Source organism: Botryllus schlosseri, chromosome 5 (assembly GCF_051294905.1).
Source record: "Botryllus schlosseri isolate E-star chromosome 5, Bs_hap1, whole genome shotgun sequence".
NCBI classification, from domain to species: domain Eukaryota; kingdom Metazoa; phylum Chordata; class Ascidiacea; order Stolidobranchia; family Styelidae; genus Botryllus; species Botryllus schlosseri.
The window spans coordinates 5,981,436-6,008,603 of NC_137240.1; the positions used below are offsets into that span (position 1 = coordinate 5,981,436).

A 27,168-nucleotide genomic window follows, 5' to 3' on the forward strand; every position below is an offset into this window, starting at 1 on the left:
TATCATTTTTCCTGTTTTAAAAAAAGCGTTTGACTGCGTCGATCACAGTATTATTCTCTCGAAATTGGCGCGCTACGGGTTCCGCAGTCCACAACTATAGAGCTCATGAAAAGCTACCTGACTGGGAGATATCAAATAGTTTTGATATCCAACACTTTTGTCCTCCCCCACCTTGGTACCTGTGGTGGTCTGCAAGGCTCCGTTCTTGGACCTGACCTTTTTAGTTTATATCAGTGTTGGGATGACTCGAGTCATGACTTGACTCGAGTCACCTTTTTGGTATGACTTGACTTGTCTCGAGACACTTTTCTAAAATGACTTGACTTGACTCGGCGTATCAGAAATGTGGATTGACTCGTGACTCGGAGCAAAATTCACGAGTCAATTTCAAGTCATCAAGTAATCGGTGTCGATCAAAATCATTGTATCTTGCATATGCTCGGATTGTTCGCGAAACGCCTTTAAACCGTGAGAGCGACCAATCATTTAGTGATCGTGCGTTTTACTGAGCCTCCATTGTTCTCTCACAAATAAATTGAACGCAAACGAAGTTTTCGAAGCTTACAGCTTACGTTGTCGTAAACTATTATGGTAAAGTAATTTATGTTCTCTGTTTTTACCTTAGCCAAACCTCTTGTTTTATTGAAACTGAATTCGTAATGTGTTGCATATCTTATCAATTCGCATCTATTTTATTTTTGGCTGGTAACTATAAACTGAGGTGTAGCAGTTCTACGTATGTGAGCGATACAGCGCCTTTTGCGTGTATATTCAACTCTATATTCGTTCATCGGTTCAAAATCAATGACCACTCAATCTGTATTTCAGCCAGCTAGCAAAATGCAATGACGTTATCATGCCTCATACTTCGAAAAGACAACTTGACTTGACTCGTGACTTGACTTGACTTGACTCGATTTGACTCGAGTCACTTCCAAAAATCGAGTGACTTAACTTGACTCGAGTCACCTTTGAAAATCGAATGACTTGACTTGACTCGAGTCAAAATATGCACTGACTCGAAATGACTCGTGACTTGAAGGTAGTGACTTGATCCCAACACTGGTTTATATGTCAATGATATCTTTGAAACCTCATCGTAGAATACCACACTCTTCGCTGACGATGCTCACCTCCTATCTCACGCACCTACTACCGCAAGCTTGAATGCCGTCACCCGTGATCAAATGCCTTGAGTGCATGAGTGGACGTCCCATAATAGCCTTCGGGTTAACGCTGCGAAATCCCAATTATTGGTCGTGAACTCCTGCGATGACCTAACCGTTGACATCGCTGGCCAACCAATTTCAAACACTAAAAATGTCAAATACCTGGTGTTTTACTGGATTCGGACATGTCCTCGAAGACTCACATACAATCACCCAAACCACAACTATCGAAGGTATGTGGTCTATTTCGACGTCTTAGCTACACTCTGCCAGTCAGCGTGCTCTTGATACTCTTCAACACTCTATTCCTATCAAAGTTACAATACGGAATTCTTTGTTGGGGTGCTGCCTGCAAGAATACAATTGACCCACTGCAAAAACTTCAACATCGGATCATCCGTATCATTGCCAAAGCCCCACGGGGGCCTGGATGTGCAACTGATAAATCGCTTCTCAAAAGATTTGGTGTTGTAAACGTAGAAGATTTGAGGAAGCTAGAATTTTCAAGTTTATGTATTAGTTCCATTGCAGTCAATGTCCCTCAAATTTCAACGACTACTTCACCTCGGAGACAAAAACGCACAAGTACAGCGCACGCGCGTCAACGAAGAACAGCTATCATACTGAATAGTGAATACAAAAAAATGCATTGCTCTATCAAGTATGCCAGACCCCAATTGTGTAACAGCATCTCGCCAGCTATCCGACAGTCGTCGAGCATGTCCGCATTAAGTCGAAATACAAGCAATTTCTTCTTAATCAATACTAAAGCCAGTCTTCAGGATTACCGCCAACTCATTTTGTCGCTTGCGTCTTATATTCTCTGCATTACTTTTCATTCAGTGTGTAAGCCTCTTATTTACTTCGCCTAGGCTAAGGTGGAAGACTGATCTCAATGTCTACTCTAGGTTGTTCCGACACCTTCCTATCTTTTCATTGTATCACAGTCTTGTGATGTTTTGAAACGATGAAACTATCAATTAACCTGATTGATTGATGTACTAAAAATGTGACTGCTGGACCATGAATCTGCCAATGCGTGGGAACTGATATTTTAGTCATCAACATCCCAATTGTCGCGGCCATACTAATTATATTTTTGGTTGGCCTTGCAAGTTCATAATCTGAGCAATGGGAAATTAGCTAGCGGGCTACTCAAAACCTTCTCGCGGGCCACATATGGCCCGCAGACCGCTGGTTGCCCACCCCTGATATAGACAGACACCTTCGATAGTTTTCAGAGCCGGAGCCGGAGCAGTGGTAATAAAGCGGTTGCGGAGCTGGAGCCGGAGCTAATGTATGATAGAAGAAAGCGCCGGAGCTGGAGCAATGCAAATTTATGGCTGCTCTAAAGCCGTGGATACAATTCGAGCCTGCGCCAATGGCTGAGGACTATAAACTATATTCGAATTCAATTTCAATAAAACAGGGTATAACTCAGAGCGAATGTTTGTTGATGTTATACTTAGGTTAATCTGACTCCAGAAGGTTACTTTTGATTCGTTGCGTATATCTTTCTTTCGTCGGACCGGCGTCCCACGCCGCAGGGCTCGTTGGCTGACGTACCACGAAGCCGGTCTTGTGCACACGTGTGTTCGAAGGTCACACGGACGAATATTTGGTTCCTGTCCCCACGACTTATAAATTCAACGAATCAACGTACGTACAACGAATCAACGTACGTACTTTTGAATCATACCAATTGAATAGCATAATGAATGTGTCTATGCGGTATTACATGCGTATATATAGCCTATAATATTTTAGCCACGACAGATTATATGCACCAAAACATCATACGATTTATTTCTCTTATCTCGATTTCACACGACTCACGGGATTCCAATCGAGTTTCACTCCATTAAGTAAGGTTTTATAACACTCCCAATTGATCACTATTAAAATGGCGTTACAATATATTTCGTTAAACAAGGTAGGAACAGAGAACAGAAACGGACATTTTGCTAATAAATTACTTTACTGTACTAGTTTATGACGAAGTAAGAATGCAAGCTTCGACAACTTCGGTTGCGCTCAATTTATTTGTGAGAGAACAATGGAGGCTCAGTAAAACGCACAATAATTGAAGAATTGGTCGTTCTCACGTGTTACCCAATCCTAACATATGCAAGATACAGTAATTTTATCGACACCGATTGCTTGATGACTTGAAATTTACTTGTGGATTATGCTCCGAGTCACTCCACATTTCTGATACGCCAAGTCAAGCCATTTTAGCAACGTGACTCGAGTCGAGTCAAGTCATACGCAAAAGGTGACTCGAGTCATCCCAACACTGCGTCCTAATAGTACGTGCGATGTGCAAAGTCAAACAGGCGAGCACTAAGAAGATAGTACCTACTCTCACAGTAATGAATATTTTTTCGAGCATATAGTGATTTCACTTCCCAGGTTAGAATTCCTTTGCTCGCTCATGAGTTCACAGAAGCGTCATTTTCACTGGCCTGTGCAGCTCTGTATGGGATTATCGGATGCTGTGATACGACCAATATACGACAATTTACACCCGATTTGAATTAGACTACTCAGTCATTGTGCCCACATCCCACTCCTTGTCCAGACCCTGTTGCGATTTCGAATGCTTTTATCTGAGATTGAGATCACTGAGGCAGACTTTTGAACGGCATATGCTGACACCCGACTTGCCCGAAAATTCTCCATAGTCGTTATAAAATCCCACGCAAAAATAGATTTATTTCATCTTAAGACATTTCTCGTTAAAAGCTACCAGAATAACAAAGCGATTCAAAGAGATTCAACAGTGGAACCAATGAATGAAGTAGGGCAAACCACACCACTACATATCATTGCAACAAAATTTGAAGTGTACGGTGTATGGAAATATGAATAGTAACGCTGAAGGTAAAAACGACATACAGAAAAATATGAAATTCTGAGCAAATACGTTCTTCGTAGGTAGGCCATGTCTTCGCCTCGGAGACGGGTTTGAGCAGGTGTGTGCAACCATTTGAGCAGCGGGCCAAATATAAATAACAGATTGAGGCTGAAGTTCTTTCTAGTGATTACAAGGCCCACTATCTCATAAAGAATTGACATCGATGATACTCACGCACATATCAGTAAAATTGTATATAGGACTACACCAAACATCGATGGGCATGTTTAGGGAAATCGCGCAAGTGCAATCAAGAAAAACTGCTTCAGGTGCGAACGCGGACAGTTAGCGTGCTTCTCCCTACGAAAAATCTCTGAAAAAGTAGGTACAATAAGTGAACGACAAACTTTCCATTATTCTCACAAATCACCCCGTTTATCAAATATCTGGCAATCGTGGAGCTCACACCTCAATTTCGGGGGCATGAATGATTGAGATTTCACAGTTACTTGATTACTTGATCTTGTCGAATATATCGAAGCATTCGTGGTTGTCGTCGTTGTACAGAAACTGTCCTACAGAAGGGACTGTTCTCCGTGCGATTCCATCAGAAAAAAGCGGCATCGATGATCGGTTGTACTTGGGATTAAATCGATAATCGACGTTGATACCGTGCACGGCGCGGCATATCGCGCCAAATCCTTCCGTCCGGTGATACATCGGCACAGTATCTGGCTTCATCGTGCGCCATCTGAAATAGATATCTCTATTGATGTAGTTGGTGTTGTCGAGGGGCTTGGATTAGAATTACAAGGTGATGTCTAGGGGCTTCGATTAAAATAACAATAACTAAATTTGCAAAAACTAGAAAACTGAATTAAATTCCGTACGGGTAATACAAAGGCAACAAATAAGAAGTTCAGTTCATATCAATATTGTATTCAAGTCAATTTCACTTTTGTAGTTTTGATTCGAGTCAATTCGAGTCGTTTTCAATTCACCACCAAGTCAAGTCCGAGTCCAAGCCAGGGAGCAATGGGTTGAGTGCGAGTCATAGTGTTTAATGTTCAGTATCGAGTTAAGTCAGGCTCAAGTCATTTCTGTGAAACTCTTGGGTAATATCGAAGCCCTTAGATCCATAATATATTAACTTCTCTCACTATAAATGTGTTTATTCAAACAGATGTCAGACAGTTACTTGGCGGCCTATTCCTCAATAATAGATCCCGAGATACAATAGGCCTACTTGAACAAGTGGAAGAATGTGTCGAGTCATAGGCAATGACTCGAATGCAAGTCTTACCAATACGCAAATTGCCTCGCTCAAGTCGAATCACGAGAAAATTGCGACTCGAGTCGAGTCATAACAACCCTGGTTCATATCAAATCTGAGTTTTATGAGGATCAAAAATGTCAGCACATCGAAGCTTGGCACATTTCCTACTACAGGCCCCCAGTTCTCCTGTAGCATTTTCAGGAACACCGGAAAATAGATCATACTTAAAATAGAGGATTTAGAAACATTTCACAAATTAGATTGTGGCATTGGCGTAAATTAATGTAACTAAAGTTATGTAGTCGTCAAGTGTGGTTTAATATCTATCGTTTACATAGCCATGAAGATGCAAATGGTATTACAAATTTCATGGAAGATTTGGAAGCAGACAGCGAAAACAACGTTTTTGTGCAGAAAGTGCCGTCTCAAAGAAGGTTGCCTTGCAAGCTAATTATCGACAATCTTCTTATGATTACCTGCATTATTTTTTATAAGTGCATCAATTAGGAGCGGAAAACCAATCAAAGAGTTCATTCGAGACCTTCCTTTTACACCATGCCAGCTTTACATCTGATGACCATCGTTCATGTATCTGTACCTCCTGCATACGCGCCGAGTTATGGGGTGGCGGCCACCCCATACAATAAGATTAAACACCCGCCTTTTGCGATTTCAAATCATCAGCGCTGTCAATTAGCGAGTAAGTGATAGCGCGTAAATGCCAGCTATTTACCGTTAACGGATTCGCACGCCAATAATTGAATGCGTAACTTCGTTAGCGACGATGAGCTAGTACTTGAAGCGCCCCAATAAATTGTAATTCGTGATTAGTAATCAGATAATCGAAGCAGCCTAGTTTACTACGTCTATTTCTACTCGGCTTGCGCTGAGAAGCATCATCTTCTCTCTCGACCAGACGAGCGAATTCACGTTCTCATTCTCTTAACTAAATCGCATTTTCGCCCATTTTTGTTTACAAAATAGTTCTTGAGTCAGTTCCGTGATAGCCTCTTCAATTTGAAGGCTTGGAGCGCGAAATAGGACAGTGTGTTTGCATATGCCTGCAAATTGAGAGTCAATCCTGCGCAAAGTGCGCATATTCAATAATTTAACAAGGCTTTGCCAAATTTTATCGGGAAATGCGACAATGCAGCTCAAACGTCGTTATAATGTGCAAATGATTGTCACGAGGTCAGACTTGGAACCCCACTGTGCTGTACGCAACTTGAGGAATTTCTGATTAGATGCACGCTTTCTCGTTTGCTATCATCTGTAGGCTACTAATTCTCGTCTGCTGCGTACACCCGTGTACCCTCGGTATCACTTATCAGTGTTTGATTTGCTATTAATACTGCGCATCCTGTTATGCACGGCGTTGAATTACGTTGTCAAAATTCAAAATTGATGCAACACGAGATTATCGGTGGTGCAAATTCTGAATTTATTCGATTAGTTTGAACGGGAACCTTTCATGTTCCAATAAACTTCATGGTTTGATGGACTCAATCGAACGCAACCATATCGCGGATCGATTTAAAACCTTTAGACCGTAGGCCCCGGGACTATATTAACCAGCGCGTTGTCGGCATAAAAACCCCAGGTGCATAGCCAGGCAGTTTCTCATATATAACGAGAAATCCCGTCTTTTTTGACATGCCAATTCACTAATTCGTATTATCGATGCTGCGTACAATCGTGCAATTTCGTTATCAGCACAACTTTGCCGGCCGACCATCTCCTATCGCGATTTGATGACCAAATATACGTCCTGCTTCTACAAAGATAAACAAATACGTTTTGAAGCCCTCGACAGACAGAATCCATCAAGCGGTGGAATGTTTGTGCCGCGTTTTTCAAATGGAATGGCATTCGTAGAAATTCAAAGAGTCCGAAAGGCGTGGTGATTCCAGTCTTCGCCACTTCCTGTGGCCTGACGGGGATTTGAAAATATCCCTTTACAAGATCGACTTTTGAAAACACCGATTTGCCATTCAAGTTGTGTGAGAAATCTTGAATGTTAGGGACCGGGTATCGATCAGGTGTCGTGGCATCGTTCAAGCGCCTGGAATTGCCGAAGGGGCGGCTTTCGCCATTGGCTTTTGGTACTACATGCAGAGGAGACGCCCACTGGCTGCTGGACCTGCGTATAATCCCCAGTCTTTCCATGCTGTCGAACTCATCTTTTGCGGCTTTGAGACGGTCTGGGCACAATCTGCGTGGGCGCGAAAAGACGGGTTGGCCGGTCAATGTAATGTTCAACACCGTGTTTCGGCTGTTGAAGTTCAAAAGACGGTTTGGTAATCTCGCTGAATTCATTGAGAAGCTTCGAGCATACCGTATGAGGATGCTTTTCGACTACATGGAGTTGCACGTGACAGGACCATGACAGATGGCCTACCACAGCTGTACGGCATGTTGAAGCTTCAAGAAGCCGTCGCCCACCTAGGAGGCTATGCCGCAAAATGAAATCTGCTCCGAGAAAGGGACGAGAAACATCTGCGAGAACGAACCGGCACTCGTATGTCTTGGTGCCGTTGTGCAGTAATTCCGTTCTGTATCCGTAAGTCTTGATCTCTGAGCTATTTGCTGCTACCAGAAGGGGGCCGATATTGCGAGTGAGGCGATCAGAGCGTAGAGCTGAAGGATGCTAACCTGGGTTCCTGTGTCTACCAGAAACCCGCGGGCGGATTTGGCATCGTTAAAGATCAAGAGGCAGCTACGAATCCCACCAACCGCGTCAGCCTCTAACCGCGGTCAGCGTCGTCGTTTCCCTGTCGGGTCTTTCTGCGACGGGCGTAGCGCACGGGGTTCGGTGCTGACGTTTCGCTTTTCCGCTGAGATACCAACTGGGCAAATGCGCACCCTTGCTTGCAATTCTTAGTAGGGATGGTGTGAACCTCTGAAAGGTTCTGGTTCGTGTGAACGCGAACCTTTTTGAAAAGTTCTGTGTGAACGCGAACGTGAACCTCATGACGTCACGTGACGTCATATAGCTAATTCCAACCCTACATTTCAGTGAAGTGATTTATATTAATGTACATTGTACACGATACCTAGCGAGTATAGCGACAACTCGGGCCACATAATGCCACAATGCTGAAGTACATACTGACTTTTTAAACGTCGCCAAATGTATAAACTGGAGCACTCAAATGATATCATAATCCCATAAAATCAATATCTTCCGTAGCTTTGCCAACAATGTCGACGAGGACTTGTAAGGGAATACGTTGATGTGGAGCAGAGTGCAATAAGCCTACATATTACTTAGGGTTACCAAACGTCCTCCTTTAGGAGGATTTGTCCTCCTTTTTCCGGTTTTTTAAAATGTTCTCCGAGGACGCCTAAATGTCCTCTTTTTTGAGAATTATGGTTTAATATGGGGCAAAATTCAACAGATATACAGTAAATCAGCACTTAAGTAACGCTCCGGCGGCTATTTCGGGAGCTGAGCCGAAAGTTGACCTTTTTTTTAGTTAACCGACCACGAAATGGGGAAAATTTAGCATTTTTTCAATATTTTTCTCCGGTATTCTAAGTTTGAAAATTTTGAAAAGTGGCCTCCTTTCCCGATTCCAAAATATGTTAACCCTATTTTATCCCATTAAACAAGTTATACATTTTTAGCCTACACCCAAATCGCACGGATTTGTTTTTTGTCATAGAATAAACATATGAGATCGAGATGGACCCCGTACGCTCGCTAGATTTTTTTACATCAGACAACGATATCAATTTCATTGATTGGTTGAATAAGCATCATTCACTGACCTACATGGGGCGTAATTCGCTCTTGATGTTTTGTGATTGCGGGTCAAGCTCACAGCAGAGAGTCACTAAATATTCACACACAAAAAGCTGGATATTTCGAGCAAACTTAATGCAGGTAAAATTATTGACATTGTCAAGGTACACGCTCGTTTAGTGTTGATTTTTATGCTGCCAGCGCCATGCATAAAGTGGCCCGCAGTCCAAATGCAATAAATTTCATCGAATGATGTTATAATGAAGAAAAAATTGTTATATATGAAAAAGGTTCACAGTGCAGAACCTACCAAGGTTCGTTTGTGAACGTGAACCTCTGAATTTCCGAGGTTCACACACAGAACGCGAACGTGAACCACACGTTCACACCATCCCTAATTCTTAGCCTCCATATCGAAAGTTTTGTGGTAGTGACAGATGAAAACTCCGGTTGCACTGTCCATCTCTGCCTTTGGGGCGATATTATGCGCGTCATAGCGTATGGCGCTCACGTTGGCCGTCTGAACTGCGAAAAAACTTTATCCGCTACTTCGGCCAGTTATTCAACATCTGTTTCTGCGGACGTGGTCGGCGCTGTTCGCACTGCAGCAGGTAGCTGGGCCAACCAGAACGCTCGCAGTAATCTATCTTGACTGCCACCTAGCGCACGCATGTGTCTCAACAAACCAGACGGCTTTCTGTCTTCTAAGCCGGCTATGTTGAGAAGTTCAGAGTCCCTAACTTCTTGTGGCTTGCCATATACTTTGAGTAGCGCCCTTTTGACAGCAGGGTACTTTTCTGTTGCTGGCGGTTCAGTAAGCAGAGAGGAAATTTCGCTAGCAGTGGCGTTATCTAACACCGAAACTACATGGTTAAATTTCGTATCATCTCGAGTGAGGCTTGCAGCCTCGAACTGAGCTTCAGCTCTAGCGAACCACAAAGTAGGGTTGTCAGTCCAGAGTGACGGAAGTTTAACGCTTACCGCATTAGCTGACGAGTTTCTTCAGTGCGTTGGTCAATCCTCGCATAGCGGCGGTATCCATGTTGGAAAGCGTCAGTATAATCCTGGCTGTGCACAATACTTGGGGTCTTCTGGAGTCTTCCAGGTAGTTCGGGGTCACCAATGTAGGAGCTCGTATCCGACTGAGTAGTTAACTAACTACGAAACTCTAATTTCCATACTGAGAACGCCAGACAAGTAGCCTACAGCTACACTAAATCTTTAATCACAACAACAATAATCATGAACTATAGAGATAGTGTAATGGTTATGCGTCCGGCTTCTCGAGCGGTAGGTCGTGGGTTCGATCCCCGGCCGGGTCATACCAAAGACTCGAAAAATGGTATCCGCAGCTATCCTGCTAGGCGCTCAGCAATCACGGATAGCATGGAGGAGAAAAAAACGGGGGCGCAGACTAGATGACCTCATGGGGCCGTATCGCAACTCCGTCGCCAAAGCATCTCGATGGTGCAGGCGAGAAAGAATATCGTATCTCTCTCTCTCTCTAACCTCCGTAGGTTAGTTATCTATACATGAACATGCTCTCTGACTGGCACCTTTTGAGCATGCAAGTCAGAGCGGTACGAATGTATCAGAATGTTAATATTCGAACGGTAACGCGTCAGGAATAAGCGTAATACATTTGCGAGTCGCGATCGCTTGGATATAATTTGTAGGTGTATAATGTGCAGCTACAGCGGCGATGCAGTCAAAATCGATGTTTTAATCAGCAACCAATTGTCGCGATGCGAGCTTCTCAATGCTAAGTAAAATCCCATTGTGTTGACGGTGAGGGATAATTACTGATAAGCCGCGCGCGTTTGTAATCATAATTCTGGTCTGCCTTTTGCGTTCCAGAATTGTCGCACCGTGTTACTGCTCACTGCTCAGTCTAGCGACGAATGCAAAATCAATGACCTCAATCATCTCAGCTGGAGATCGCGTCGCGCTGCATTGTGCGACGCTATATGCGTGCACAAAGGAATCTTGCTAATTGGTCGAGGCACCGCGTAACACTGAAAATACGACTTGTTGAACTGCAACTGAATATTAGCGTCAGAATGGTCATCTCAAAAGGACGGGGTTTTGCGTTTCAAAAGGAGGTGGTTCCGGCACCACCTGGGTCGGCGCCTATGCCTCCTGTCATTATATTTTTACATCTACTGTGGTGACTAGAATTTAAACTGCTCAGTTCCTCGACTCGCGATAATATGCTCTCATCTTAACCAATTGGCATCGACGGGTTTTTCCGAAAACATTTGTCCCACTTTTCATAACTGGAAAACAGGACCTCAATAGGATGCGAAACCAACAAGTACCATATCGTCACCTTAAGAATGTCTTTGACTCATCAACTACGCCACGAAGCGAGACAAGAGCGGGTCAACCGTGCGTGCATATAATCGAGAAAACCTTGTTGCGAAATTGTGCATGTTTTGGTTACTTCCCTTCAGAATCCACTAGTGCGAATAAGCACGTGATGTTCACTGCGACAGATATAAGATCTGTTGAAGAAGACATGGATTTCCAAATGAATTGTGCAGGGTGCAGCTGACTTGATGATCTCCTAAACAAGTGGTTCCTGACCTTTTTCGACTCCTCGCCCCTTTTTGAAGCTTCACAGCAATCATCGCCCCCCAAATATTGGGAACCCAAAATTGGCATATAACCAGGGATCACCGACGAGTTGACTAAAAAAATTCGTCTCGACCTCTAAATTGTACTTTTACAGTTAAATTTTCGTGAATTTACTGGAAAAATGTCATTTTTCCGACTTGAATCCAATCAGTACCGTAACCGCACTTTGTCAGCCCCCATCCCACCAAAAAAAAACGTTGGTCTTTGGTTCCATAGGGTGATAAACCAAACCCCAGACCCCCCTCTGCCGGTGAGTTTTTAGTCGCTACATATCAGCTATACACTATTTCATGTACTGTTTGGTGAGTAACTGTATTTCGCCTGAACGCGCGCAGCGCGACAAATTTATATAATTCATGTTTGAATCGGTCCATATGGTCGGGGATTGCATATATATTGCTATCATTTTTTATCCTCTCTCTTCTCACGTATTCAGATTTACCGGTAGAGCTGAGTGTGGTGTGTTGGAAAAGGTAGGACCCCGAAATAATAATTAAACATCTTAGGGCGGAATCGTTGATATATTGACTTCGTTACATGATGCTATTTCGTGACCTCCTATACCTGCTATGTCACAAGATTTGGAAATCGCCAAAACGTACCAAACTAAAAGAAGCACATTATTTGAAATTGGTATTTCTGCGGGAGGGCATTTGTCCTGTAGGGTTCAGGTCTCCAGGACAGGAACATTCGATGCCAGCCATTGAGGCGTCTATGGACAGTTAAACATATATGCCTATATATCGAAGTTTTCGGTCATCGCAAGTGCATTCCTATTCGGCCAAGATCTTCTCGCTGCTGATCGCTCTGGCACACTTCTCGGAGTGGCATGTTACATGGTTATATGTCTTGGTGCTTCGAGGCGTAGTAATGACCGACGTCTCCCATTTCCATAAATCATGCGTATTTTTGTTTAGTGACCGGTACCCCAAAATCAAGATATATGACAATTTTAAATCGCGCACGGCGCGAAATTTTTTTAAAAAGTGAATTTCTAAAAAATTACGCTATAATTTATCCTAATTCACGGAATAATATTGGGCGCCCTTCGAGTTTGGACCCCCTGCCCCCAATTGGGGGGGTTTGGGGTGCGGCAGTTACGGTACTGACTCCAATATAGCCGCTTTAACGCGCCGTCGCCCCCCCCCCAATCGCCCATTTTGTTGTTTTTGCCCCCTTTGTCCGTTTTCGCCCCCCTATAGCCCCCTTCGTTATTCTCGCCCCCCGTAGACCGACAAATCGCCCCCTGAGGGGCGATATCGGCCACGTTGGGAACCACTTTCCTAAACCCTTCGCTATAGCCTGGTTCTAAATCGAATTATATTTTGCTTTGTATACATGTATCTATATACTTTTCATGGGCCCGAATTATCTCTCTCTCTCAGTTACCAAGCTCCAAACCCAAATAATAGGCCTATCACTTCGGTATTCTAACTTAGCAGACATTTAACAGATGGGCGTACTTCTACATATATCTATTAGGAATATACACAGCCTACAACAGGGCTCTTCAACCGGGGTTATCGTACACCCTGGGGTGTACCATGATTTCTAAATGATGTAGGCTGCCACTCGGAGGAGGTATGCCTGATTTATGCTTCAGAGTAAACTGCCGCGATAGTTCCAGCGAGATGCTTATAAATAGTGCAGTGGGCATAATGGCTGGGCCGTAGCCAAGCGGTCTTGGGGTCGAGTTTGAGAAATACAGTTTTAGATGGTGCAGTCAGGTAATCCTTAGCCCTGATTAGTATTTAGCATTTCCTATAAGTTGCAGCTCATTTCGATTAGTCCATGGGATGGTAGATCTGCGATCGTCCGTACAGTTGCATACAGCCCTAAAACAATAATCATGCGGGTCGTCTACACATATTTATATTATAGTGCCTGTTGGCGGCTGACAATATTCAATTTGAGTTAATGAATCGTTTCCCAAATCGCGTTTAGCTCGATTCAGGGTGACTTGGGTTTTCGTTTTTGATATAATATATAGGGTAGTGTCCTTCCAATGTGGACCACACACTCCTAACGACTGTGTATTTCCGCCCATGTATAGCACCCATGATGTACTGGCGTGAATATGCGCCAATGGCACATGAAATCACAGCCTACCTTAGACGTTTTCAATCCAAACGCATTTTAATCTATGCCAGCATGTGTAAACGCAGGATTTATGACCATGATAAAATTCGGATTGCAGAAAAAAAGATGCAACTCATGGACAAGTACCAGGTTGGATCGTGTGCGTCTCACGAATGAAGGTTCTCCTGGTACGTTGGGGCAATTGATGATATTAATTTTACGTTCTCAACTATCCTGGTGGGAGGTCAAAAATAGCAATATGTAAATAATAAAAACCCGAAGCGTGTCAGGAATTTTTGAAGACATGCGGTAATCTGATCGCGTGGGTTGAGAATGGATTGTAAAAATTTCCGACAAGAAAGTATAGGCTACATCAGTGCTTTTCAACCTTATTGAGCTCCATTCGCACTTTTTTTGTAAAATAAATTTCATTCGCACAAACTAATCGAAAATTGTTATACATAAAAAAGATGAAGATAGGCCTATACCTAACAACATTTTGTTCAGATGTGCAACAAATCGAGTACAATGTAGCTTAAGCTATTAAGTGTCTCATTAAAAAGGCAATCTTTTGCTCGTTTTGCTTTCAACTATTTCACTAAAACCCTTCTCGATCAAAAAATGTTGTTGGGAATTTGTACAAGAACGTCTACTAGTGCTTGGATGACCAGGTGTTATAATCCGTTCTTTACTACTATCCAAAATACAGCGTATTTTTCGCGAGTGAAAAATGCTTGCTGGCAGAAATCGTTTGTGAGAGTTGACACAAAGGTCCCGCGAGGCTCCAGTTTTGGAAAGGATGGAAAACCCACATGCTTGTGTTCAGAGGTGGTCAGTAACGAAGTACTTCTACTTTTTCGAAGTACTCAAGTAGTTTTCCTCTACTTCTGGTACTTACTCAAGTATATCTGATTTTCGCTACTTCTACTTCTACTTCGTAATATTTTGTGATCTACTTACTTACTTTTCGCTATTTACAGTTTGTCAAGTAGAAGTAGTTCAATCTTCCAATCAGGAAGATAGCCTGAGGAATTTCGGGGCTGTTTTCACGGAGCATCAACATTTAATTTTCATAAAAGTTGAGTAAAGCCCAGAATTTGCGTCGCGCTTCGCGCGCAGTGGATACGGAGTTACCAGTATGATTTCACGAAAGTATGATTTCACGGGTTGGCGTGATTCCGTTCACACAGGGATATCTAGAATTGGATGGGGGATGGCGCCATACCATGCTATTTTCTAAATCGAGAAAACAGAGGATAAGTATCGCATTTCCATAATATTACTATCATTTTCATCCTATGATGTGGACGAATGCTTATGCTATCGAAAATTGGATACCTGCTGGTATGCATCAATCGGAATCAAGCTCTTCACCTTTCGCATAGCTCAATTTGCACCTTTTTACAATCCATGTGAACGAATTAGGATCGTTTTTACAACTACTTACTTACTTGAGTACTTTTAAAGTCAATAAATTCTACTTCTACTTCAAGTAGTTTCAGGTTGCTTATGGAAGAAGTACTTCTACTCGTACTTGAGTAGATTTTTTCTTCGCTACTTCTACTTCCACTTGAGTAGCTTTCTTGACTACTTTGACCACCTCTGCTTGTGTTGAGGCTTTTGCCTTACATCTTTGGAACATCAGGTGCAAAACGATCAAGGCACATTAGTGCTCACTACCTTATGATATGTTGCTTCAACTTCAGTCTCGCGAGTTTATCAGACTAGAGCAAATAACTCACGATACTGTGTGTTTTACTCATTTGCTCAATCTAACCTGAGAATTCATAACAGTTTAATAACGGTAAACTTGCTTTTAGACTACCACCAAAATTTGAGTTTTTGTGGCATCTCGCGACTCGTGCATCACCCATGAAAAGGAATTCATTTTTAATATTACAGTTGTATGCTACGATTTTACGGGCATGTGTGGCATACAGAACGCGTACACCACAATTCTACCCACGACAGCTCAACAAAACATGTATGACACACGCGATTTCAAATTAGCGCGAATTAAATTCCTCTGCGTGTTGCAGTTGTACTACTGTCTCTTTTCAGATTGCAAGAATGGGACTATCGCGTTCCGACAACGGAGCATATCCAATCCATTTCGAAATGTTTGGCCATCCATCATCGGTCATTTTTGGACTGAGGTTTTGTCGCAGCTTATGTTTTTGGCCCCGCCTTTTACCAGTGGTTTGTTCGCCAAAACTTTATGTCTTCATGTGTCACGACGCAGAAGGGGTTAGCCTCGAAATGAATGAATCTCATATGCCTGGGCTCGCTCGTTTCTAACTCCTACATTAGTTCATCCTAACGGTCTTCGACCATGTTTTCCAGAAAAAAACAGTCGGATGAATCTTATCATGAATTTTCATGATAAAGCTATATTTTCTGCGTGTCTCGCATATTGGCTATAGTCAGGGTCGTAACTGCCGCACCCAAAACCCCCAAATTGTGGGGGCGAGCTCAGACGGGGCCCAAAATAATTTTGTGAATTAGCATCAATTATAGTGTATTTTTGTAAAATTTATGCAACTTCTTATAAAAAAAAATTCGCGCCTGGCGCGATTTCAATTCGCCGCATACCTTGATTATGGGTACTCTTCCCCAAGATATAATACGCAAGATTTATAGAAATGGGGATATCATGACCGCACCACAACACACCAAGACATTTAAAGTTTTAGGCCATGTAACATGTGACTCCAATAGGTGTGAACGATCGGCAGCAAGAAAGCCATGGCCGTAAAGGACTGCTTTTATGCTGACCAAAAACTTCAAATCGTATTCACCGATTTTATCATGAATTATCGAAATATTCGGGCGTCGCGCTGTCTCAATAAACAGTACAACTTTAATTTCGTGGCAAAAGCGAACCCGAACAACGTCATGCGGGGTCAGTTTATCACCCTATGGGAGCGCGGGGTCCTGACGAAGTGCCGTTACGTTCGTGCCAACGGGTACCCCCGGATATGTTTAATTCCTATTGAGGGGACCTCTATACCTTTACAAACACACCTCACTCAACTCTACCGGTAAATCAGATTACGTGAACAGAGACAAGATGAAAATTGGTAGCAATACATGCAATTCCCGATCATATTGACCGATTCAGTCATGAAACTAAAGAAATTTTTCGCTCTTCGCGCGTTTAGACGAGAAAAGCTGATTCACTCAACAGACACCCAATGCAGCGGTAAACGGTGTACAGTTTTGAAATCTCGTCAGGACAATAATACTACTCCGCAATAGCCATTATGACTGTTTGGGTCCGTTTAATAGCCGTAGTATTCGTGCGGCCCCGACAGTACTCTGAAATTCTAAATTTGGCCCTCACACCGAAAAAGTTTGGGAACCACTGTATTAAGCCATGTAATATGCGACTCCAAGAATTGTGCCAGAACGATCGGCAGCGAGAAAACCTTGGCCGTAAAGGACCGCCCTTATGCTGACCGAAAACTTCGTTATATATACAAAATACATGTAGGTTTAATTGTCCACATAGGCGCCTAAATGACTGGCGCCAAATGTTCCTGTCTTGGCAATCTGAACCGCACAAGGCAAATACCATCCCGCAGGAAAAAATTATGTGCCAGTGAAGAAGTACCAATCTGAAATCGTGTGATCCTTCAGTTTACTACGTTTGGGCGATTCTATATTTTTTGATATAGCAGACAGGAGGTCACGACATAACATCATGTAACGAAATCATACCAACGGGTCCACCTACCCGAAGATGTTCACTTATTATTTATGGGCTCTACAGTTTCAAAGACAACTCAGCTCTACCGGTGAATCTGATTACGTGAGCGAGCAGAGAGGACAAGAAGTTGATAGCAATATATATGCAATTCTCGATCTTATTAACCGATTTTATCACGAATTATTGAAAATTTCTGCGCATAGCGCTGGTTCACTAATCAGTACCGCTATAATTTTGTGGAAAAAGCGAACAACGTGATGGGGGGTCAGTTCATCACCATTTGGGTGCCCAAGACTCAAGTTCGTTCCTGACAAGGGGTATACACACGGAGATGTTTAATTACTATTGATTGAGGGGACCTACCTTTTCAAACACACCTCACTCATCACTCAGCTCTACCGGTAAATCAGATTATGTGAGCGGAGAGAGGATAAAAACTGATGGCAATGTATCGTCCCTGCAATTCCCGATCATATTTCCCAATTCAGTAACGAATTATTGAAATTTCTCGCGCTTCGCTAGTTTAGGCGAGAAAAGCTGACTCACCATGACTAAACTAACACCCAATGCATCAGATAAGTAGCGGTAAACAGCGTATAGTCTGTTGGGGGTCTGGGGTCAGGTTTATCACGATATGGGGGGCCCAAGACCAACATTTTTTTTGGGGGGGATGGGGGGGAGCTGTTATGGGCCTGGCTATAGTACCAAACACAGTGACCTTGGATATGTAAAAACTATCGCAAGATTTTTTGCAATAAAGTCAATAAATATTACATACATATTAACCGATAGCACCGTGTCGACCCAAAATTATACCCTTTGCGGTCCATACTTTGATAACATTTGAAGGGATAAAAAATTTGCGTTACAGTAACTTGCAAATGTGAGTCTGTAATGATGGTGTTTACGACTATCCTAGTGCCTCGTGCTTATCAAACAGTTATTATGAAAATATGACGATTGTTTCGCGAAAGATACCAGTGGTTCCCAACGTGGGCGATATCGCCCCCCAGGGGGCGATTTGTCGGTCTAGGGGGGCGATAGGGGGGCGAAAACGGACGAAGGGGGCGATATGGGCGATGGCGCGTAAAATGGCTATATTGGCGTCGATGACCGTAACTGCCACACCCAAACCCCCAATTGAGATGGGGGCCTGAGCTCGAAGGGGACCCACAATTCTTTCGTGAATTAACATTAATTATTGTGGAAATTTAGGCAATTTTTTCCAAAAAAAAATCCGCGCTGTGCGTCTTTTCGTGGCCTCGTATTTCTTACTTATTGGATAGCCTTCCTCCAAGAAATAATATGCATGAGTTATAGAAATGGACATCTCGGCGTCAGTCATTATCACACCATAACGCTCCAGGACATATGAAGTCTCAGGCCATGTAACATGCGACTCCGAGAAGTGTGCCAGAACGAGAAAACCTTGGAGAATAGGTGTGCCTTTATGCTGACCGACTTCGATATATATACGATAGACATATATATCTAATTGTCAATAGGCGCCTAAATGTTCCTGGCAATCAGAACCCCACAAAAAATGCGATCTCCCAGTGAAAAATTAATTGCCTGTGCAGACATACCAACCACGAAATGTCATTACGTAACGAAGTCATTATACCCACGGATCCGCCCGAATATGTTCAATTATTATTTACGGGCCCTACATATTCCAAGACACCTCACTCTGCTTTACCGGTAAATCTGAATACATGAGCAGAGAGAGGATAAGAAATTGACAGCAATACATATGCAATTCCCGATCATATTGACCGATTCAATCATAATGATGGAAATTTTTCGCGCTTCGCGCGAATTGAGCCGACTATCTAATTAGTCCAACTAACCTTTTGGAATCAAGTCGCAGAAATCACCTTTTTTTGTTTCTCAACTCACCATAATTTAGCTGGGAAAATGAAATTTCCAGGTCGAGCCGAAAAGTTGACCTTTTTTCTTAGTCAACTCGCTGGTGATTTAAGTCTGTATGCCCATTTTTCGGTTCCCAATATTTGGGGCGATGATCGGTGTGGAGTTTGAAAAGGGGGCGATGAGTCGGAAAAGGTTAGGAACCACTGGTAGAAAGTCACTTTGAAGTCATTTTCCAGCCTATCGCAGGCCCGTAACGGGCTGATATACTGTATGTCTGGCACTATAGAGATTGTAGAGATCTCCTTACTGCCACTAGATCAGCTTCCAAGCCAGGCGTTTGGTTACGTAATAATTAGAGTGCGGGAATATTAATTCACTACGGCTAGTGAGAGGTATGATTAGTGGTACGTAGTATTAAGTTTTACAATTCCGTCGCAACTACAAAAGTTACACTGACCTTAAATTTACTATTATGGTTTCTTTGAATTATTTCTCGCCAGAAAAGTTAACAATTAGCCACGATTTTCATTCGCACTTGATGCGGGATTTTCCTTCGCACCACCTTCGTCATTCGCACTGCAACCGTCACACAGGTTGAAACGCCCTGGGCTACATGATAAAATTTAGGTGCATATGTAGCATAGTAGACCTAAGCCTGATGTAACGTTCTGCTTGTACAACTAGCAGCTTCTATACACAAGGTTTATCTCAACAATACAGTGATGGCACAGAATACCACAAGGGCTCTTCGCGAACGAGCCCATTAGTTAATTTATCATGAGCATTTGTCATCCAGATGGGCCATGGTGACTCCACGCTGGAATGCAATCCCTGGATTAAGCTTACTGTGGAATCGGTGTATTATGTGGTCGGGGGTGTATCAGTGCTACGTAAACGTTAAAACGGTGTACTGCAACGACAAAAATTGAAAAGCATCAGCCTAAAATACATACCTGAAGAATTTCAGATATTCTTCGTCGTTTTGATCCAAATATTCAAGGTAGTCAATTAAATGTCTCGGGGTCTCAAATTCTTCCGCGTAGATGAACGATCCTGGAGGGGCGATTGTTTCGTAGTCCTGTTTTACAGCTCCCCAAACTACCGGTACCATGTCGCGATGCAACCCTTGCCCAAAAAACTTTTCTGTGATGTAACAACTGCAGTGATACGAATTTTCGTATGAAAAGAAGAACTTATAATGGGGAGCAATATCCTGTAATTCTTCTTCTGTGATCTTGTTCGAGAAGCAATTTCCAAATGTGTCAATTCTAAGACCTTTGGATTTCAGTTGATTGATTAGCTCCAGACGTATCCGTGCCCCGACAGTAACAGAGCAGTCTGATATGACGGCAATGGCCAGCTTCGATTTCTTTTGCATGATCGCTTTATATATTGTATCGTTATTTGCCATTAGTCCACTGAGAGATCTCCCGCCACCATAGGCTGACGAAAAGTCAGAGTCAATTCTAAAAAAACATTAGAACTGTCGGGGATAGCATGAACGGCTACTTGATAAAATTGTTTGATTGTTCAAAAACACGGCGCACCAAATTCAGCTAAATTCCAGTACCTTGGATTCCACGGGTTGAAGCTACATCAAATTTGCTATGCATCATTCCTGCCAATTTCATGCGATAGTCGGTAAAATTTGAAAAACAAAATCATTTCATCAATTCAAACTCTCTCTTTTTATAGCAATGCTTCTACTGGTTGGAATTGCGCCAAATTTGGTATTCTGTGTTTATTTGATAACCTAACAATTTTATCAATTATACAGTAAAATTTGAAAGGAAGTTATGTGAATGTCACAAAAGGGTGGTGGACTATGAAATGCTGAGACTCATCTATAACCACTGAGCTTGCACGAGAATGTTAGCAAACTGGGGACCAGTGTTGGGATCAAGTCACTATCTTCGAGTTACGTGTCATTGCACATTTTGACTCGAGCCAAGTCAAGTCAATCGATTTCCAAAGGCCACTCGAGTCAAGTCAGTTCACTTATTTTTTGGAGGTGATTCGAGTCAAGTCAAGTCATAATTCAAGTCAAATTGAATTTTCGAAGTATGAGTGATGTTTCAGAGTCCTTAAACTTTGCTAGTTGTGTAAAAGACAAATGAATTGGTCAAGGCCACTTATCGTGAATTTACCAACCAATATAATGTTGAATATATATGCAAAATGTGTTGAATCGCTCACGCACACCTAAAACTACTAATAAAATACCCGAGTAATTATATAGCTGCATAGTACAGTCTGGCATCATCAGTCAATTAGAGCAGTGTTTCTCAACCCCGAGTCCGCGGTCCTTGGTGAGTCCGCGAGCACAGGAATTTTAAGTAACTTAATCGGCTCGGCACACACTTTGACAGATTGCCAACCTGGTATTTCCTCGAGTTTTTCAATGGAAAGACGCTAGTCTCATAGTAAATTAAATATTTTAGGTAATTTTATACCGATTAAACCCCAAAAAACGACCATGGATCCTAATTTAGGTGTTTACGGACTTAGTTTTAGGTTGAAAAGTCGAAAATCCACGAAAATGTCAAAATTTTCAACTGTTTATTCCACTTCCGATATCATTTCGGAACATGTAATTGACAGATCGACGGGGCTCGTTCACTTTCGAACCAAAGTCATTGCAGCCTTACGGAGAAAACAGCTTTTTGGTCCGAAAGTGAATGAGCCCTGTCCTGGTCCGGTTTCGTCAAATTCCGATTTGAGAATTAGGCTGAGTGATTCGCAAAATACCTATTTTGAAATGTTAGTAACCTTAATAGCTGTCATAAAAAATGCATAAATACCTCAAATATGCGACTGGCGGTACTCAACTTGAATAGTGCTTTCAGAGCTACATTCATTGTAGTTGAATTTATTACCTTGGTTTCTTTTCGGGTTAACGGCACCATAAGAAGGAGACAGAGTTTGTATACAATCTTTAAATATTCCATTAATATATACCGCAATTCTCCATTAACATACCAAACATGCCAGGTATAAAACCCTAGGAGAGCTCTTCAAACACACGTATGCAAAACCCCATAATTGGGGGGGGGGGCGAGCTCGAATGTGGACCAAAACTAGTTCATCAATTAAAATAAATTACAGAGTATTTTTTCGACATTTATGCAACTTTTTAAAAAAATTCGCGCTGTGCGCGATTTAATGGTGTCGGATTTCTTGATTATTGGGTACCCTTCCCCCAAGAAAAAATACGCATGAGTTATATCATTTTCCGAAACGCCTCACTCAGCTCTACCGGTAAATCTGATTACATGAGCAGAGACATGATAAAATATTTACAGCTATATATAATCAATTCCAGATCATCTTGACCGATTCAATCATGAAATATAGAATATTTTCGCGCTTCGCGCGGTTTATTCGAAACGGAGGGTTAACTGTACAGTACAAAACTTTAGCTGAGAAGTAGCGGTAAAAAGGTATCGGAAGGGGCGAAAAAGAAGTTCAATTTATCGCTCTATGGGGGCCAAAGACCGACATTTTGTTTGGGTGGGGGGTGACGGAGTATTGTTACAAACCTGCACGTAGTCACATTGCACACGTTTCCGGCGCGATATACGCTGAGTATTGTTAATTGATTATTGCGACTTGTTCACTTACAGACGTTATTTGGATATTGATAAATCGCAGGGACATGCGCTAATCAAGGAAATAACCCATAGTTGTGTATTATAGGTAGAGCTCTAGATATGAACTTTGCTTGAATTGCAAGCCAATAGATGTCGAATGACAAGTTTAAAAAAGCTTCCTTGACACTCAATTTTGGCAGAAAGTGAAATCGATGGAGCACAGTCTTCCAGATCTTAGCTAGCAAACTACAACAGTGCTTTTGCTATTTCCGGCCACATAGCCTACCTGTGTGAATCTGGCTTTTCAACTCTGACGGTGAACAAAAGAAGTATAGCAATAGACTTCAACCGGAAGTTAACATCAGATGTATGCCTACATTGACAACCATAATTCCGGAATTCGAGAAACTTGTCAAGCAAGATCAAGGACAAAGCTCTCATCAAGTGTGGGTTGAGTGAAAAACAGTGCTTGCTTTTTTTGTTGATACCGTATTAGGCTCTCTTGGATAGAAATCCAAAAGACCTACTTTTCGTTAATATAAAGCTTGAGTCCGCGGATAGATAGACGAGCTTGAGAAGAGTCCGCGGGTCAAAAAGGTTGAGAACCACTGAACTAGAGGATTGAACAGGAAGCCTCGAGAAGTTGATACAAATTTATATGGTTCACTACCCATCTACGAGAATATAAACGCATAAACCATATTATTTCAATTGAAACTGTACAAGAGGGTTGGTAAAGGTGAGGTCTGCATAATGCAACCAGAGAAGAAACGGAGATAAATTTTGCTTCAAGTCACGAGTCAATCCCCATTTTTAAAAGGGCCGAGTCGAGACATTTTTGGATAGTGACTGGAGTCTGGAGTCAAGTCAAGTCATACGAAAAAGACTCGAGTCATCTCATCGCTGTAAGGGTCTACCTATCATCGGTTGTACGAATCAAATTTTACTTATCGTGTCATCTATTATCTTGATATGCCAATCCAATATGTAGAATATAAGTAAATATAAAAGTCCTACCGATAACTCATCGTTGCATTCATCCCAAAAGCATCTTCTGTTTCAAATGTGTAACCTAACATCTTCACGTTTGATGACGCCTCCATCACCCAAAAGATATGCAAATGGTTTGGATTCCTAAAATATATTGTAATACCGTACTTCCAGAATCTATGTCAACTAAGACTAAAAGTTCAGAATCGTTTCAGCACTCTACTCTAGACTTTACAGCAGAGGTTTCCATCCTGATCCCGGGGTATATATTTACAGACATTATGAAAAACGAACAACGGCAGCTGTTTTCTCCTGAGAAGTTGCCCTCAACACTCACAAACATTGAGAAATCTGGAGGTCGGAGGTCTCGGCAAAAACAGGGACCTATAAATCCATATAAAGACATCAAGACATGTTATAACTCTTCAATATGAGTGTATTTCAGTCTCTTCCGTTCTTGTTTGTACTTGTAATCAAAATGACGTTATATTCAATGTCATTCTAAGTGGTGGAACCTATTTCATTATAAGCATTTATTCTGTTAAACGATCCCAGTTAACGCAGAAAATATGTAATTGATGTAGTTAGAAATGTTCCATTAGTTCTTCAAATTCTGTTCCTTCAGTGTCCCGAGAACTGAAGTGTGAGAAGATCTGAAGTATCTCTGAGTTATTAAATTAATATTCATATGGTCAAATGATATCAATATTCATGATCAGAAATCAGAATATCCGGATTAATGACCCATTATGGACAACTTACATTTTAGGTAGTTAGTTTAGTAGGCTAAATCATGTAAAAATGTTTGAAAACCTCTATTGTAGAGTGCTAGACCATGAGCTAGAGAATCATTCTGTTATTCTCACCTCCACTTTGGCATATCATCTTCCCTGATGGAATCAAAATGGTATACGAATGCCCCGGTTCTGTTATTTCTCATCTAAATACGGTACGAGATTAATATCTAACAACAGCGATTTTAGAACCGTCAATCCCATTGCATACCAGTGACCTGTCGTACGTAACCTCACAATTTCCGCAGTTTGCTCGATTCGGTTGCCCCAACTCACTTCTTCCCCAGGCAGGTGGCGACCAAAATATGATGATCTGCGACATTAACAGCTGGTTGCACCGTATTCCTAGGATTTTTGTTCTATGGATTAATATTGGTGAAAGCGATCAAATGACGGTGCGTCGAAACTACAGTTGCAAACATGTCACGAGATTCCAAGTCACGAGTCAATTTTACTTTTAGGTCATTAGAAGCATTGTTCGTGGTTTTATTCATGAACTATCAAAACTTCTGACTAATTCAGCACATGGATTACCCGTCACATCAGGTTTTAGGGGCGGAGGTCATGGAGATAACTTATTAGGAGAATACTTGTGATATCATGCACTCATAGTATGCATAATTGCATATGCTATGCACAGATTGTGTGTATGTATAATGGTTGCAGGTGAACTCGGCACTTGGTGAATTCGGCCGCACAAACTCGGCACTTGGTTACCTCGGCACTTGGTGAATTCGGCCATTGCTGAACTCGGCGTTCAGTGAATTCGGCCCTCGGGAAATTTTATAATAAAGTGTATTAACATCTATTAACATGAATTATTAAACTAATAATAGTATTATAAAGGGATTCGTCAATCTTGTAAGGAGGTCAGGGCATGCGTGGATCACGCAGTCACGGCGTGATTCCATCACGTGATCACGGATTGCGCAAGCGCGGGAGATAACGCGACGTTCACATATCGACCACGCAAAGTGTTGCCAATTTAGAGGTTTTGTCACTAGATCTAGCCCTTTTTCATTCGGTATAGCGACAATAAAAATCGATCTAGCGACAAGCGATAAATCTAGCGACTTTTGAAAAATATATAGCGAATTTCTAGAGATTTTTTTCGAAAATATCTGATATCAATCAATTTTGGACGGCAAACATCATGCACGTTACCATATCTTAATCGCGCCACAGAGACATGCGTTCAGGTAGCATGCATGAATAGTTGACTTTCCTAGTCATTTAAGTGAAGTTCGCCATAGCTTCCGGCCGCATAAATGTACAGTGTCCACTTCGATAAACTTGTCAAATTCCTGAACTATTGACCCCCAACACAATAGGAGTAATCACAATCATGCTCGCCCAATCTAATGTGCTATACAAGGTCCGATATATGCAGGGTTCCAGGGTTGTAATGACTCGAGTCATGACTCGACTCGAGTCAATCTCTGTATTGACTCGACTTGGACTCGTGTCATTGCGCATGACTCGATTCAAGTCATTGACTCGAGACTCAGACAGCCAAGACCGACATTTCATTGTAATTCCAAAGCCAAGAAACTATTGGGATTTCGTCTGTTGGCACTGGTAGGCTACTTGAATGTGCGACCAGAAACTGATAAAAGTGAAAAAGTGAGGAAAATTGGTATATTATAAATGCAGAATGTCAAGTTGAGTCATTTTCAATTGATCACGGAGTCGAGTCCAAGTCCAAGTCACCGTTTAAAGGCTCAAGTCCAAGTCATAGTGTTATGACTCGAGTCGAGTCCAAGTCACAGTATTGAAGTCATTTTCAACTCATGTTTTCAATCCTGAATCAGCTGATAGAGAATCAACGAATTCATTCTACATGCTATCTGATATAGAACCAACGAATTCACGTCTAGATACCAGCTGATAGAGCAAAGGTATCAAACTCAAATGTGCTCTCGGGCCAATTTCCAAATTTGTGGTGACCCGCGAGCCGCAGCATGAATAAATAGGGGTATTCAATTTATAATATGCAACTAGAACTAGGCCTTATTTAACGGCACCTTGCAGACAAGCATTCCACAACCATAGAGAAAATGCTATTTATTATTATACTATTCACGCTTGGCACGGACAAATCGCATTTTCAAATATTTGAGTAAAATAGTTTTTGTGCCGGGCATAATTTGTTAGGGAATGAGTTTAGACATCATGTGAGAGGCGCGTGATGATATCGTAAAAGCTGTCGGATTGTAATATTGCAGCTATTGGACCTTTGAAATGCCATAATTTTAAGTAGAATATTTTAGAATTCACTAAAGATTGATCTGATACCAGAGCATGTGAGCGGTGTAGCCTAAACGGGGTTTTTGATCTACTCGTGGTTTCTGATATACTCGTGATAAGCATAGGCTATTGTTATACTGTCATTGCCAAAGTCAGAATTACCAGCGTTAGATTTTCTTCGATTAATATTGGAACAGATCAAT

At 42.0% G+C, this 27,168-nt stretch overlaps 1 protein-coding gene across 3 annotated transcripts in view; it reads right to left on the reverse strand.

Moving 5' to 3' along the window:
- Positions 1-3,856: 3,856 nt before the first annotated feature.
- LOC145439658 (4-galactosyl-N-acetylglucosaminide 3-alpha-L-fucosyltransferase 9-like) overlaps positions 3,857-27,168 on the reverse strand; it is a 30,502-nt gene continuing 7,190 nt past the window's right edge. The window contains exons 2-7 of one of the 3 annotated variants that reach the window (XM_080317183.1): positions 24,930-25,031; positions 24,791-24,864; positions 23,952-24,068; positions 20,298-20,810; positions 4,536-4,777; positions 3,857-4,399 (exon numbers count right to left, since the gene is read on the reverse strand). In XM_080317183.1, coding sequence (XP_080173309.1) covers positions 4,540-4,777; positions 20,298-20,810; positions 23,952-24,068; positions 24,791-24,864; positions 24,930-25,031 — 1,044 coding nt within the window. In that variant the 3' untranslated portion in view covers positions 3,857-4,399; positions 4,536-4,539. Of the gene's footprint in view, positions 4,778-20,297; positions 20,811-23,951; positions 24,069-24,790; positions 24,865-24,929; positions 25,032-27,168 lie in introns of all 3 variants that reach the window. The other 2 variants (XM_080317182.1, XM_080317184.1) reach the window with 2 other exon arrangements.